The sequence below is a fragment of the Pseudophryne corroboree genome, chromosome 6, assembly GCF_028390025.1.
Source record: "Pseudophryne corroboree isolate aPseCor3 chromosome 6, aPseCor3.hap2, whole genome shotgun sequence".
In the NCBI taxonomy this organism is placed as follows: Eukaryota; Metazoa; Chordata; class Amphibia; order Anura; family Myobatrachidae; genus Pseudophryne; species Pseudophryne corroboree.
This window is the reverse complement of record NC_086449.1, coordinates 828390085-828402641: the sequence shown is the minus strand read 5'-3', so window position 1 is coordinate 828402641 and position 12557 is coordinate 828390085. Positions and strand designations below refer to the sequence as shown.

General features: G+C 45.8%; 1 protein-coding gene across 8 annotated transcripts in view; it reads left to right on the top strand.

Annotated features, from left to right (window-relative positions):
- CACNA1C (calcium voltage-gated channel subunit alpha1 C) overlaps positions 1-12557 on the top strand; it is a 510817-nt gene that overhangs the window by 473945 nt on the left and 24315 nt on the right. For all 8 annotated transcript variants that reach the window (XM_063929336.1, XM_063929333.1, XM_063929332.1 and 5 more), the window contains one exon: positions 3511-3645. In XM_063929336.1, coding sequence (XP_063785406.1) covers positions 3511-3645 — 135 coding nt within the window. The remainder of the gene's footprint in view (positions 1-3510; positions 3646-12557) is intronic.

Sequence of the window (12557 nt, the reverse complement as noted above, 5' to 3'; positions counted from 1 at the left end):
GTTTAGGACACGTGGGCACTCGCTGCGACTGGAGTAGAAGAAATTCCGTACGCAACGGAGGAAAGGGTTCTTAAGTTAGGGCAATAAGGATTTGGAACTCCCTGCCAGGGAAGGTGGTAATGGCGGACTCTGTAAATGCATTTAAAAACGGACTGGACAAATTTCTGATTAAAAATGATATCCAAGGTTACAACATTTAAAATATTGACGTTGTTAATCCGGGTGTAACATGATTTATAGTTGTTAACTAGTCATAAAACATTACTTCAACAGGTACATTATAATCAACACAACTTAATACAGGTTGAACCACGATGGACATTTTGCCTCTATTCAACCTCAATTACTATGTTACTAACTGTCTATACAACCTGGCACATAACTACAGTATATATACCACACTGGACACAAATCTGTATACCATCCTGCACATAACTATGTATTACACCATGTGTATGACTGTTATACCATCCCATATATAGCTGTATATATCACCCTGCATATAGCTGTATATATCACCCTCTACATAATGTATATAATATTATGTATATGACTGTACATAGGGCCCGATTCAGCATGAGTTGTAGTTTGCAAAAAATCGCAAAACTACAACTCCTTCCACTTGCATGCGGGGGGCCACCCAACACAGACCAAGGCCGCCCCGCATGCCAATTCCACCCCCCACTAAACTTCTGCGGCCCACCCTGCAAACAGTCCAGGCACGCCTCCGTTGTCCAGGCTGCGCTTCCCCCCATCGGCGTGTCGACGCCCAAATAATGCTGCAACGGCACCTAGACTGCGATCACTTGTGATAGCAATCTATGTCCTCGCACATGAGCGCAGCGGCGTGTGCAGAAATGCGGAAATTGTTGAATAGCGATTTCCGCAATTCAGCTATTCATGCTGAATCGGCCCCATAGTACCCTAATTAGGGTACCTCATGTGTATACTGCCCTGCATTCTAATTATACATGACCAGGACTATTACTAACCAATCTTCTTGCCCTTTCCCCTTCCTCTGGCCTTTCTCAATGGACCACCACCTCCACTCACTGTCCCAGCCACTCCCTTGACCTTGTCTTCACTCACCTGAGTGATCTATCTGAACTTTCCTTCAATCTCTCATCTCCACTCCTGCCTTCGCCAAGTCCTCCATCACCAGACGCAACCTCAAGACTCGACCCAGCTGTCCTGTCCTCCTCCCCCAATACTCTCCTTTCCCTTCTATCCACCATGGCATGCCCCCACCAGGCGGCCTCCTTCTACAACTACACCCTCACTTATGCACTCGATTCTGTTGTCCCCATCTTCTCTGTCCCCACTCCACCTTCGAAACCCCAACCCTAGCATTCCAAACTGACCCAGTTCCAGCAAAAATGCTCACGCACTGCCGGGTGCCTCTGGAGGAAATCTCCATTTCAAGTGTAACCTTTCTTCCTTCAGCCCCACCTCTCCCTTGTCAAGCAATCCTTCTTCCAATCAGTCATCTTTTCTCAGTCCTCCAATCCCCGCCGCCTCTTCGATACTTTCAACACCCTCCTTGGCTTCTCCCCTCCCATCCTCCCTCACTATCACTGACTTTGCCTCCTTCACCTTTTTGAGTCAGTCCAACACGAAAACTTCTCCCGTCTCCCCTCTGCAGTCCCTTCCATCCTTTCCCTCCACCCCATCCCATCTTGTCCTCCTTCCCTTCCCTCATTTTATCCTCTCCCCCTCCACCTGCCCCCTGGAACCCCCTCCCTTCTCGCCTCCTCTCCCTCTCCTACGCTGTCTGTTCCCACCTTGTTTACCGCTTCAACTTACCACTGGCATCTTTCACTTACCATTCAAACATGCTCTTATCTCGTCTATTGTAAAAAAAACAATCTTGACCCCTCTAGTTATCACCTCATCTCTCTTCTTCAACCAAATTACTTGAGCGGCTTGTCTCCATCCATCTCAGCAGCTACCTCTCTGGCATCTCCATCCTTGATTCTCTCCAATCTGGCTTTCGCCCACTTCACTCCACTGAAACTGCCCTGGTCAAAGTCACCAATGATCTGCTGTTGGCCAAAGCCAGGTCACTTTTCTCTGCTCATCCTCCTGGATCTCTCTGCTGTCTTTGACACCACGGATCATCCTCTCCTCTTCCGCAGTCCGCACCCTCCAGTCGATATGCCTTTCTAGCACCGTCCTTGCCTTGTTCACCTCTTACCTCACCATCCACTCCTCTGTGTCTGCCTCCAGCTCCACCTCACCACCTCCCACCCTTCCTGTTGGCGTCCACCAGGGTTCTGTCCTTGGCACCCTTCTCGTCTCCTTGTACACCTCCTCTCTGGGCAACCTTGTAAGCTTCTTCGGCCTCTAGTACCACCTCTATGCAGACGACATGCGACTATACTGTTCTGTCCCCCTCCGTCCTCTCTCAGATAACCAGTTGCCTCTCTGTCATCTCCTCCTGGATGTCTGAACGCTCCCTGAAGCTCAGCATGGACAAAGCTGAACTCATCATCTTCCCCCCATCCAGAGTCTCCACCCTCCCCCCCAACATCTCTATCACTGTTGACAACACCGTCATCTCCCCTGTTCCCCAACTCCATTGCCTGGGTGACACTGTTGACTCCTCCTCATGTCTCACAGCCATCTTCTCTCACACATCAACTACAGCCCTCACCTACTCAGCGACTGTCTGTATCCGCGTCTCCTCTCGCTCACAGCCATTCATCTCTCCCAACGGCTGCCCGCCCCTAGTAGCACACCGGTTACCCCTTCACTTACCTTATATCCCAGCTGTATTGTGTAATGAGATTTGTGGTTATAATTGTTACCTGCGCTCTGTTTAGTTCCGGTTACTGTAATATGATGTCGTGTTTACCCTGTATTGTTCTAATGTATGCCGTATGTACGGCGCTGCCAACCACTTGTGGCGCCCTATAAATAAAATGTAATAATAAGGGTACAGCATGTGTATACCGTCCTGTATTCTGACTACGCATGAGCAGCACTGCTACCAGTCAGGGTACAGCATGTGTATACCGTCCTGTATTCTGACTACGCATGAGCAGCACTGCTACCAATCAGGGTACAGCATGTGTATACCGTCCTGTATTCTGACTACGCATGAGCAGCACTGCTACCAATCAGGGTACAGCATGTGTATACCGCCCTGTATTCTGACTACGCATGAGCAGCATTGCTACCAATCAGGGTACAGCATGTGTATACCGCCCTGGATCTGAGTCACATTACTGTCCTGTATATACCGCCTTGTACATTACTGTATACACCGCCCTGGACATATGTCTGCATTCTCTCATATACAGTATATACCGCATATAGACACACAGTATGTACTACATATATATATGAAGCAGATCTATGGACAATCAGTGAGAAACCTGTAGGGGCCACATATTCCCGGCGTGGCCCCGCGTCTGCAGCCAGTTAGGGATGTGACTGTATTTGGTGATGCATTATATGTGGGAGCCTAGGCCCCGGCATATTGCCCAGATGTTTGTGGTTCCCCCTCAGGCTGGACTGCGGACTCTGCATGACATTGGGCCTGAGATTCGCAGAGCTATATCTGGAGACCTGACTGCAGAGGAGGAGCTGGACAAGGCCATGAAAGAGGCAGTGTCTGCCGCGTCTGAGGATGACATCTTCAGGGTGTGTAGGGAACGCTGGCACTGACTGCACCGGGGTGTTCTGGGGCTGCGGGTGACACAGCACATGCACAGGCTGCAGTATCAGGGTGTGTAGGGAACGCTGGCACTGACTGCACCGGGGTGTTCTGGGGCTGCGGGTGACACAGCACATGCACAAGCTGCAGCGTCAGGGTGTGTGGGGAACGCTGGCACTGACTGCACCGGGGTATTCTGGGGCTGCGGGTGACACAGCACATGCACAAGCTGCAGCATCAGGGTGTGTGGGGAACGCTGGCACTGACTGCACCGGGGTGTTCTGGGGCTGCGGGTGACACAGCACATGCACAAGCTGCAGTATCAGGGTGTGTGGGGAACGCTGGCACTGACTGCACCGGGGTGTTCTGGGGCTGCGGGTGACACAGCACATGCACAAGCTGCAGCATCAGGGTGTGTGGGGAACGCTGGCACTGACTGCACCGGGGTGTTCTGGGGCTGCGGGTGACACAGCACATGCACAAGCTGCAGCATCAGGGTGTGTGGGGAACGCTGGCACTGACTGCACCGGGGTGTTCTGGGGCTGCGGGTGACACAGCACATGCACAAGCTGCAGTATCAGGGTGTGTGGGGAACGCTGGCACTGACTGCACCGGGGTGTTCTGGGGCTGCGGGTGACACAGCACATGCACAAGCTGCAGAGTCTTAGAATGTTACGCAGGACATGTGAATCAGTGACACGATATGTAATAGTTTGGGTGTTTGTAGTGTCCAAGAAGCAGCAGATTAGTTAATTTACCCCACAGAGTTCTGCTTCATACACAGCTCACGCAGAGAATAACCCTGCACACTGCAAACTATATACCTCATCCTGAACATTGTATGCCTCATCCTGTAACATTGTATACCTCATCCTATAACATTGTATACCTCATCCTGTAACATTGTATATCTCCTCCTGTAACATTGTATACCTCATCCTGTAACATTGTATGCCTCATCCTATAACATTGTATACCTCATCCTGTAACATTGTATATCTCCTCCTGTAACATTGTATACCTCATCCTGTAACATTGTATGCCTCATCCTGTAACATTGTATATATCATCCTATAACATTGTATACCTCATCCTGTAACATTGTATATCTCCTCCTGTAACATTGTATACCTCATCCTGTAACATTGTATGCCTCATCCTGTAACATTGTATACCTCATCCTATAACATTGTATACCTCATCCTGTAACATTGTATATCTCCTCCTGAAACATTGTATACCTCATCCTGTAACATTGTATACCTCATCCTATAACATTGTATACCTCATCCTGTAACATTGTATATCTCCTCCTGTAACATTGTATACCTCATCCTATAACATTGTATACCTCATCCTGTAACATTGTATACCTCATCCTGTAACATTGTATACCTCATCCTGTAACATTGTATACCTCATCCTGTAACATTGTATGCCTCATCCTGTAACATTGTATGCCTCATCCTGTAACATTGTATACCTCATCCTGTAACATTGTATACCTCATCCTATAACATTGTATACCTCATCCTGTAACATTCTATACCTCATCCTGTAACATTGTATACCTCATCCTGTAACATTGTATATCTCCTCCTGTAACATTGTATACCTCATCCTGTAACATTGTATACCTCATCCTGTAACATTGTATACCTCATCCTGTAACATTGTGTACCTCATCCTATAACATTGTATATCTCATCCTGTAACATTGTATACCTCATCCTATAACATTGTATACCTCATCCTATAACATTGTATATCTCATCCTGTAACATTGTATACCTCATCCTGTAACATTGTATACCTCATCCTGTAACATTGTATACCTCATCCTGTAACATTGTATGCCTCATCCTGTAACATTGTATGCCTCATCCTGTAACATTGTATACCTCATCCTATAACATTGTATACCTCATCCTGTAACATTGTATACCTCATCCTGTAACATTGTATATCTCATCCTGTAACATTTTATATCTCATCCTGTAACATTGTTTACCTCATCCTGTAACATTGTATACCTCATCCTGTAACATTGTATACCTCATCCTGTAACATTGTATACCTCATCCTGTAACATTGTATACCTCATCCTATAACATTGTATATCTCATCCTGTAACATTGTATACCTCATCCTATAACATTGTATACCTCATCCTATAACATTGTATATCTCATCCTGTAACATTGTATACCTCATCCTGTAATATTGTATATCTCATCCTGTAACATTGTATACCTCATCCTGTAACATTATATATTTCATCCTATAACATTGTATACCTCATCCTGTAACATTGTATATCTCATCCTGTAACATTGTATATCTCATCCTGTAACATTATATATTTCATCCTATAACATTGTATATATCATCCTATAACATTATATAATTCATCCTATAACATTGTATATATAATCCTATAACATTATATAATTCATCCTATAACATTGTATATCTCATCCTGTAACATTGTATACCTCATCCTGTTACATTGTATACCTCATCCTATAACATTGTATATCTCATCCTGTAACATTGTATACCTCATCCTGTAACATTATATATTTCATCCTATAACATTGTATATATCATCCTATAACATTAAATAATTAATCCTATAACATTGTATATATAATCCTATAACATTATATAATTCATCCTATAACATTGTATATCTCATCCTGTAACATTGTATACCTCATCCTGTAACATTGTATACCTCATCCTATAACATTGTATACCTCATCCTGTAACATTGTTTACCTCATCCTATAACATTGTATATCTCATCCTGTAACATTGTATACCTCATCCTGTAACATTATATATTTCATCCTATAACATTGTATATATTATCCTATAACATTAAATAATTAATCCTATAACATTGTATATATAATCCTATAACATTATATAATTCATCCTATAACATTGTATATCTCATCCTGTAACATTGTATGCCTCATCCTGTAACATTGTATACCTCATCCTGTAACATTGTATATCTCATCCTGTAACATTGTTTACCTCATCCTGTAACATTGTATACCTCATCCTGTAACATTGTATACCTCATCCTGTAACATTGTATACCTCATCCTATAACATTGTATACCTCATCCTATAACATTGTATATCTCATCCTGTAACATTGTATACCTCATCCTGTAATATTGTATATCTCATCCTATAACATTGTATATCTCATCCTGTAACATTGTATACCTCATCCTGTAACATTGTATATCTCATCCTGTAACATTGTATACCTCATCCTGTAACATTATATATTTCATCCTATAACATTGTATACCTCATCCTGTAACATTGTATATCTCATCCTGTAACATTGTATACCTCATCCTGTAACATTATATATTTCATCCTATAACATTGTATATATCATCCTATAACATTATATAATTCATCCTATAACATTGTATATATAATCCTATAACATTATATAATTCATCCTATAACATTGTATATCTCATCCTGTAACATTGTATACCTCATCCTGTAACATTGTATACCTCATCCTATACCATTGTATATCTCATCCTGTAACATTGTATGCCTCATCCTGTAACATTATATTTCTCTATCGTCCTAGTGGATGCTGGGGTTCCTGAAAGGACCATGGGGAATAGCGGCTCCGCAGGAGACAGGGCACAAAAGTAAAGCTTTCCGATCAGGTGGTGTGCACTGGCTCCTCCCCCTATGACCCTCCTCCAAGCCAGTTAGATTTTTGTGCCCGGCCGAGAAGGGTGCAATCTAGGTGGCTCTCCTAAAGAGCTGCTTAGAAAAGTTTAGCTTAGGTTTTTTATTTTACAGTGAGTCCTGCTGGCAACAGGATCACTGCAACGAGGGACTTAGGGGAGAAGAAGTGAACTCACCTGCGTGCAGGATGGATTGGCTTCTTGGCTAGTGGACATCAGCTCCAGAGGGACGATCACAGGTACAGCCTGGATGGTCACCGGAGCCTTGCCGCCGGCCCCCTTGCAGATGCTGAAATAAGAAGAGGTCCAGAATCGGCGGCAGAAGACTCCTCAGTCTTCTAAAGGTAGCGCACAGCACTGCAGCTGTGCGCCATTTTCCTCTCAGCACACTTCACACGGCAGTCACTGAGGGTGCAGGGCGCTGGGAGGGGGGCGCCCTGGGAGGCAAATGAAAACCTATTTTGGCTAAAAATACCTCACATATAGCCTCCGGAGGCTATATGGAGATATTTAACCCCTGCCAGAATCCGTTAAGAGCGGGAGACGAGGCCGCCGAAAAAGGGGCGGGGCCTATCTCCTCAGCACACAGCGCCATTTTCCCTCACAGAAAGGCTGGAGGGAAGGCTCCCAGGCTCTCCCCTGCACTGCACTACAGAAACAGGGTTAAAACAGAGAGAGGGGGCACTAATTTGGCGTTAGAAATATATAAAAAAGATGCTATAAGGGAAAACACTTATATAAGGTTGTCCCTATATAATTATAGCGTTTTTGGTGTGTGCTGGCAAACTCTCCCTCTGTCTCTCCAAAGGGCTAGTGGGTCCTGTCCTCTATCAGAGCATTCCCTGTGTGTGTGCTGTGTGTCGGTACGTGTGTGTCGACATGTAGGAGGACGATGTTGGTGAGGAGGCGGAGCAATTGCCTGTAATGGTGATGTCACTCTCTAGGGAGTCGACACCGGAATGGATGGCTTATTTAGGGAATTACGTGATAATGTCAACACGCTGCAAGGTCGGTTGACGACATGAGACGGCCGACAAACAATTAGTACCGGTCCAGACGTCTCAAAAACACCGTCAGGGGTTTTAAAACGCCCGTTTACTTTAGTCGGTCGACACAGACACAGACAGGGACACTGAATCCAGTGTCGACGGTGAATAAACAAACGTATTCCTTATTAGGGCCACACGTTAAAGGCAATGAAGGAGGTGTTACATATTTCTGATACTACAAGTACCACAAAAGAGGGTATTATGTGGGATGTGAAAAAACTACCATAGTTTTTCCTGAATCAGATAAATTAAATAAAAAGTGTGATGATGCGTGGGTTCCCCCCGATAGAAAATTATGGGCGGTATACCCTTTCCCGCCAGAAGTTAGGGCGCGTTGGGAAACACCCCTTAGGGTGGATAAGGCGCTCACACGCTTATCAAAACAAGTGGCGGTACCGTCTATAGATAGGGCCGTCCTCAAGGTCCAGCTGACAGGAGGCTGGAAAATATCATAAAAAGTATATACACACATACTGGTGTTATACTGCGACCAGCGATCGCCTCAGCCTGGATGTGCAGAGCTGGGGTGGCTTGGTCGGATTCCCTGACTAAAAATATTGATACCCTTGACAGGGACAGTATTTTATTGACTATAGAGCATTTAAAGGATGCATTTCTATATATGCGAGATGCACAGAGGGATATTTGCACTCTGGCATCAAGAGTAAATGCGATGTCCATAACTGCCAGAAGATGTTATGGACACGACAGTGGTCAGGTGATGCAGATTCCAAACGGCACAAAGGTGTATTGCCGTATAAAGGAAGAGGAGTTATTTGGGGTCGGTCCATCGGACCTGGTGGCCACGGCAACTGCTGGAAAATCCACCGTTTTTACCCTAAGTCACATCTCTGCAGAAAAAGACACCGTCTTTTCAGCCTCAGTCCTTTCGTCCCTATAAGATCATATCTGCCCAGGGATAGAGGAAAGGGAAGAAGACTGCAGCAGGCAGCCCATTCCCAGGAACAGAAGCGTTCCACCGCTTCTGACAAGTTCTCAGCATGGCGCTGAGACCGTACAGGACCCCTGGATCCTACAAGTAGTATCCCAGGGGTACAGATTGGAATGTCGAGACGTTTCCCCTTCGCAGGCTCCTGAAGTCTGCTTTACCAAGGTCTCCCTCCGACAAGGAGGCAGTATGGGAAAAAATTCACAAGCTGTATTCCCAGCAGGTGATAATTAAATTACCCCTCCTACTACAAGAAAAGGGGTATTATTCCACACTATATTGTGGTACTGAAGCCAGAAGGCTAGGTGAGACTTATTCTAAATCTAAAAATTTTTTTGAACACTTACAAAGGTTCAAATCAAGATGGAGTCACTCAGAGCAGTGATAACGAACAGGAAGAAGGGGACTATATAGTGTCCCGGGACATCAGGGATGCTTACCTCTATGTCCCAAATTTGCCCTTCTCACTAAGGGTACCTCAGGTTCGTGGTGCAGAACTGTCACTATCAGTTTCAGACGCTGCCGTTTGGATTGTCCACGGCACCCCGGGTCTTTACTAAGGTAATGGCCGAAATGATGATTCTTCTTCGAAGAAAAGGCGTCTTAATTATCCCTTACTTGGACGATCTCCTGATAAGGGCATAGTCCAGGGAACAGTTGGAGGTAGGAGTAGCACTATCTCGGATACTGCTACAACAGCACGGGTGGATTCTAAATATTCCAAAATCGCAGCTGATCCCGACGACACGTCTGCTGTGCCTAGGGATGATTCTGGACACAGTCCAGAAAAAGGTGTTTCTCCCGAAAGAGAAAGCCAGGGAGTTATCCGAGCTAGTCAGGAACCTCCTAAAAACAGTGCATCATTGCACAAGGGTCCTGGTAGAAAATGGTGGCTTCCTACGAAGCAATTCCATTCGGCAGATTTCACGCAAGAACTTTTCAGTGGGATCTGCTGGACAAATGGTCCGGATCGCATCTTCAGATGCATCAGCGGATAACCCTATATCCAAGGACAAGGGTGTCTCTCCTGTGGTGGTATAGAGTGCTCATCTTCTAGAGGGCCGCAGATTCGGCATTCAGGATTGGATGCTGGTGACCACGGAGCCCAGCCCGAGAGGCTGGGGAGCAGTCACACAAGGAAAAAATTTCCAGGGAGTGTGATCAAGTCTGGAGACTTTTCTCCACATAAATATACTGGAGCTAAGGGTAAATTTATAATGCTCTAAGCTTAGCAAGACCTCTGCTTCAAGGTCAGCCGGTATTGATCCAGTGGGAAAAACATCACGGCAGTCGCCCACGTAAACAGACAGGGCGACACAAGAAGCAGGAGGGCAATGGCAAAAACTGCAAGGACTTTTCGCTGGGCGGAAAATCATGTGATAGCACTGTCAGCAGTGTTTCATCCCGGGAATGGAAACTGGGAAGCAGACTTCCTCAGCAGGCACGACCTCCACCCGGGAGAGTGGAAACTTCATCGGGAAGTTTTTTTCCACATGATTGTAAACCGTTGGGAAATACCAAAGGTGGACATGATGGCGTCCCGTCTGAACAAAAAACGGGACAGGTATTGCGCCAGGTCAAGAGACCCTCAGGCAATAGCTGTGGACGTTCTGGTAACACCGTGGGTGTACCAGTCGGTGTATGTGTTCCCTCCTCTGCTTCTCATACCTAAGGTGCTGAGAATTATAAGACGTAGAGGAGTAAGAACTATACTCATGGCTCCGGATTGGCCAAGAAGGACTTGGTACCCGGAACTTCAAGAGATGTTTACAGAGGTCTTATGGCCTCTGCCGCTAAGAAGGGACTTGCTTCAGCAAGTACCATGTCTGTTCCAAGACTTACCGCAGCTGCGTTTGTTGGCATGGCGGTGGAACGCCGGATCCTAAGGGAAAAAGGCATTCCGGAAGAGGTCATTCCTACCCTGGTCAAAGCCAGAAAGGAGGTGACCGCACAACATTATCACCACATGTGGCGAAAATATGTTGCGTGGTGTGAGGCCAGGAAGGCCCCACAAAGAAATTTCAACTCGGTCGATTCCTGCATTTCCTGCAAACAGGAGTGTCTATGGGCCTCAAATTGGGGTCCATTAAGGTTCAAATTTCGGCCCTGTCAATTTTCTTCCAGAAAGAATTGGCTTCAGTTCCTGAAGTCCAGAACTTTGTCAAGGGAGTATTGCATATACAACCCTCTTTTGTGCCTCCAGTGGCACTGTGGGATCTCAACGTAGTTCTGGGATTCTTCAAATCACATTGGTTTAAAACCAGTCAAATCTGTGGATTTGAAGCATCTCACATGAAAAGTGACCATGTTCTTGGCCCTGGCCTGGACCAGGCGAGTGTCAAATTGGTGGTTTTTTTCTCAAAAAAGCCCATATTTGTTTGTCCATTCGGACAGGGCAGAGCTGCGGACTCGTCCCCAGTTCTCTCCCTAAGGTGGTGTCAGTGTTTCACCTGAACCAGCTTATTGTGGTGCCTTGCACCTACTAGGGACTTGGAGGACTCCAAGTTGCTAGATGTTGTCAGGGCCCTGAAAATATAGGTTCCAGGACGGCTGGAGTCAGGAAAACTGACTTGCTGTTATCCTGTATGCACCCAACAAACTGGGTGCTCTTGCTTTTAAGCAGACTATTGCTAGTTGGATGTGTAATACAATTCAGCTTGCACATTCTGTGGCAGGCCTGCCACAGCCAAAATATGTAAATGCCCATTCCACAAGGAAGGTGGGCTCATCTTGGGCGGCTGCCCGAGGGGTCTCGGCTTTACAACTTTGCCGAGCGGTTATTTAGTCAGGGGCAAACACGTTTGTAAAATCCTACAAATTTGATACCCTGGCTAAGGAGGACCTGGAGTTCTCTCATTCGGTGCTGCAGAGTCATCCGCACTCTCCCGCCCGTTTGGGAGCTTTGGTATAATCCCCATGGTCCTTTCAGGAACCCCAGCATCCACTAGGACGATAGAGAAAATAAGAATTTACTTACCGATAATTCTATTTCTCGGAGTCCGTAGTGGATGCTGGGCGCCCATCCCAAGTGCGGATTATCTGCAATACTTGTACATAGTTACAAAAATCGGGTTATTATTGTTGTGAGCCATCTTTTCAGAGGCTCCGCTGTTATCATACTGTTAACTGGGTTTAGATCACAAGTTGTACGGTGTGATTGGTGT